Here is a 3,225-nt window from a genome sequence, read left to right as displayed (position 1 = left end):
GAGCGAGAGAGAGAGCGCGAGAGAGAGAGCGAGCGCGAGAGATCGAGCGCGAGAGAGAAAGAGAGAGAGCGAGAGAGAGAGATAGCGAGAGAGAGAGAGCGAGGTTGCGAGAGAACGAGAGAGCGTGCGAGAGAGAGAGAGAGCACGGGAGAGAGAGGGCGAGAAAGAGCGAGAGAGAGCGAGCGCGAGAGAGAGAAAGAGAGAGAGTGAGAGAGAGATAGCGAGAGAGTGAGAGCGCGAGAGAGAGCGAGGTTGCGAGAGAGAATGAGAGAGAGTGAGAGAGACCGCGCGTGACAGAGCGCGCGCGAGAGCGCGAGAGAGAGAGAACACGAGAGATAGTGCGAGAGAGAGAGCGCATGAGATAGAGCGCGAGAGAGAGTGAGCGTGAGAGAGCGAGAGAGAGCGAGAACAAGACTGCGAGCGAGAGAGAGAGCGCACGATGGAGAGAGCGCGCGAGAGAAGTTAGCGCAAGAGATCGAGCGCGAGAAAGAGAGAGCGAGAGAGAGATAGCATGAGAGAGAGAGCGCGAGAGAGAGAGCGCGAGAGAGAGAGCGCGAGAGAGAGAGCGAGAACAAGAGTGAGAGCGAGAGAGAGCGCATGAGGGAGAGAGCGCGCGAGAGAAGAAGTGAGCGCAAGAGATCGAGCACGAGAAAGGGAAAGCGAGAGAGAGAGAGATAGCATGAGAGAGAGAGCGCGAGAGAGAGAGCGCGAGAGAGAGAGCGCGGGAGAGAGAGCGCGAGAGAAAGAGCACGTGAGAGAGTGAGCGCGAGAGAGAATGAGCAAGAGAGAGCATGAGCGAGCGCGCGCGAGAGAGAGAGCGAGAGAGAGAGCGAGAGAGAGCGAGAGCGCGCACGCGAGAGAGAGCAAGCGAGCGCACGCGAGAGAGAGTGAGAGCGAGCGCGCGGAGAAAGAGAGCGTGAGAGAGTGAGCATGAGAGAGCAAGCGCGAGAGAGTGCGAGCGCACGAGAGAGAGAGTGAGAGCAAGAGCGAGCGCGCGAGAGAAAGAGAGAGAGAGCCCGAGAGAGAGAGCCCGAGAGAGATAGCATGAGAGAGAGAGCGCGAGAGAGACAGAGCGCGAGAGAGAGCGCGCGAGAGAGAGAGCGCGATATCGAGAGAGAGCGCGAGAGAGAGTGCCCGAGAGAGAGTGCGAGAGAGAGAGCGCGAGAGAGAGTAAGCGCAAGAGAGAGTGAGCGTGAGAGAGCGAGAGAGAGAGCGAGAACGAGAGCGAGAGTGAGAGAGAGAGAGCGCACGAGGGAGAGAGCGCGAGAGAGAAAGAGAGAGAGCGAGAGAGAGAGATAGCACGAGAAAGAGTGCGTGAGAGAGTGAGCGCGAGAGAGAATGAGCGAGACAATGCGTGAGTGAGCGCGCGCGCGAGAGAGCGTGAGAGAGAGCGCGAGAGGGAGAGTGCGAGAGAGAGAGCGCGAGAGAGCGCGAGCACGAGAGAGCAAGCGCGAGAGAGTGCGAGTGCACGAGAGAGAGAGTGAGAGCGAGAGCGAGCGCGCGAGAGCAAGAGCGAGAGAGTGCAAGAGAGAGAGAGAGCAAGAGAGAGCGCGCGAGAGAGAGAGCGTGATATCGAGGGAGAGCGCGAGAGAGAGAGCCCGAGAGAGAGCGCGTGAGAGAGATAGCTTGAGAGAGAGTGCGCGAGAGAGACAGAGCGAGAGAGAGAGCGAGAGAGAGCGAGAGCGCGCACGCGAGAGAGAGCAAGCGAGCGCACGCGAGAGAGAGTGAGAGCGAGCGCGCGGAGAAAGAGAGCGTGAGAGAGTGAGCATGAGAGAGCAAGCGCGAGAGAGTGCGAGCGCACGAGAGAGAGAGTGAGAGCAAGAGCGAGCGCGCGAGAGAAAGAGTGCAAGAGAGTGAGCGCGAGAGAGAGTGAGCGTGAGAGAGAGAGCGCACTAGAGAGAGAGCGTGAGAGAGAGCGCAAGAGAGAGTGCGCGAGAGAGAGCGCGAGAGAGAGAGCGTGAGAGAGAGCGCAAGAGAGAGAGCACGAGAGAGAGCGCGAGAGAAAGAGCGCGAGAGAGAGTGAGCGTGAGAGAGCGAGAGAGAGTGAGAACGAGAGCGAGAGCGAGAGAGAGAGAGATCGCACGAGGGAAAGAGCGCACGAGAGAAGAAGCGAACGCAAGTGATCAAGCGCGAGAGAGAAAGAGAGAGAGAGAGATAGCACTAGAGAGAGCATGAGACAGAGAGAGCGCGAGACATCGAGCGTGAGTGAGCGCGTGAGAGAGTGAGCGCGAGAGAGAATGAGCGAGAGAGAGTGTGAGCGAGCGAGCGCGAGAAAGAGAGTGAGAGAGAGACAGCGAGAGAGAGCGAGAGCGCGCACGCGAGAGAGAGCATGTGAGAGAGAGCGAGAGCACGCGCGGAGAGAGAGAGCGCGAGAGAGAGAGCGCGAGAGAGTGCGAGAGAGCAAGCGCGAGAGAGAGCGAGCGCATGAGAGTGAGAGTGAGAGCACGAGCGGGCGCGCGAGAGCGAGAGAGTGCAAGAGAGTGAGAGCGAGAATGAGAGCGAGCGAGAGGGTGAGAGAAGAGCGCACGTGTGAGAGAGAGAAACAGAGAGAGAGAGAGCGCGAGAGAGAGAGCGTGAGAGAGAGAGCAAGAGAGCAAGAGAGAGCGTGCGAGAGAGAGAGCGCGATATCGAGGGAGAGCGCGAGAGAGAGAGCCCGAGAGAGATAGCATGAGAGAGAGAGCGCGAGAGAGACAGAGCGCGAGAGAGAGCGCGCGAGAGAGAGAGCGCGATATCGAGAGAGAGCGCGAGAGAGAGTGCCCGAGAGAGAGTGCGAGGAGAGCGAGAGAGAGCGCGAGGTTGCAAGAGAATGAGAGAGTGCGCGAGAGAGAGAGCATGGGAGAGAGAGGGCGAGAAAGAGCGAGAGAGAGCGAGCGCGAGAGAGAGAAAGAGAAAGAGTGAGAGAGAGAGAGCACGAGAGAGAGAGAGCAGGAGAGAGAGAGTAAGAGCGTGAGAGAGAGAGAACGAGAGAGAGAGTGAGAGAGAGAGAGAGCACGAGAGAGAGCGAGAGAGAGAATGAGCAAGAGAGAGCATGAGCGAGCGCGCGCGAGAGAGAGAGCGAGAGAGAGCGAGTGCGCGCACGCGAGAGAGAGCAAGCGAGCGCACGCAAGAGAGAGTGAGAGCGATCGCACGGAGAAATAGAGCGTGAGAGAGTGAGCGTGAGAGAGCAAGCGCGAGAGAGTGCGAGCGCACGAGAGAGAGAGTGAGAGCGAGAGCGAGCGCGCGAGA

The 3,225-nt window shown here is 59.4% G+C and overlaps 1 protein-coding gene across 1 annotated transcript; it reads left to right on the top strand.

The window, feature by feature from the left end:
• Window positions 1-118: 118 nt before the first annotated feature.
• LOC122547857 (putative uncharacterized protein DDB_G0271982) lies at window positions 119-2,373 on the top strand (the record flags this gene model as incomplete). The annotated part of the gene is made up of 4 exons (XM_043686423.1): window positions 119-169; window positions 1,178-1,230; window positions 1,416-1,458; window positions 2,311-2,373. Coding segments are annotated over 4 exons (210 nt in total), but the record flags the coding sequence as incomplete, so codon positions are not given.
• Window positions 2,374-3,225: the final 852 nt, after the last annotated feature.

Source organism: Chiloscyllium plagiosum, unplaced genomic scaffold, assembly GCF_004010195.1.
Source record: "Chiloscyllium plagiosum isolate BGI_BamShark_2017 unplaced genomic scaffold, ASM401019v2 scaf_14238, whole genome shotgun sequence".
NCBI classification, from domain to species: Eukaryota; Metazoa; Chordata; class Chondrichthyes; order Orectolobiformes; family Hemiscylliidae; genus Chiloscyllium; species Chiloscyllium plagiosum.
Note: the sequence above shows the minus strand (reverse complement) of the source record. Positions and strands in the feature narration are given on the sequence as shown.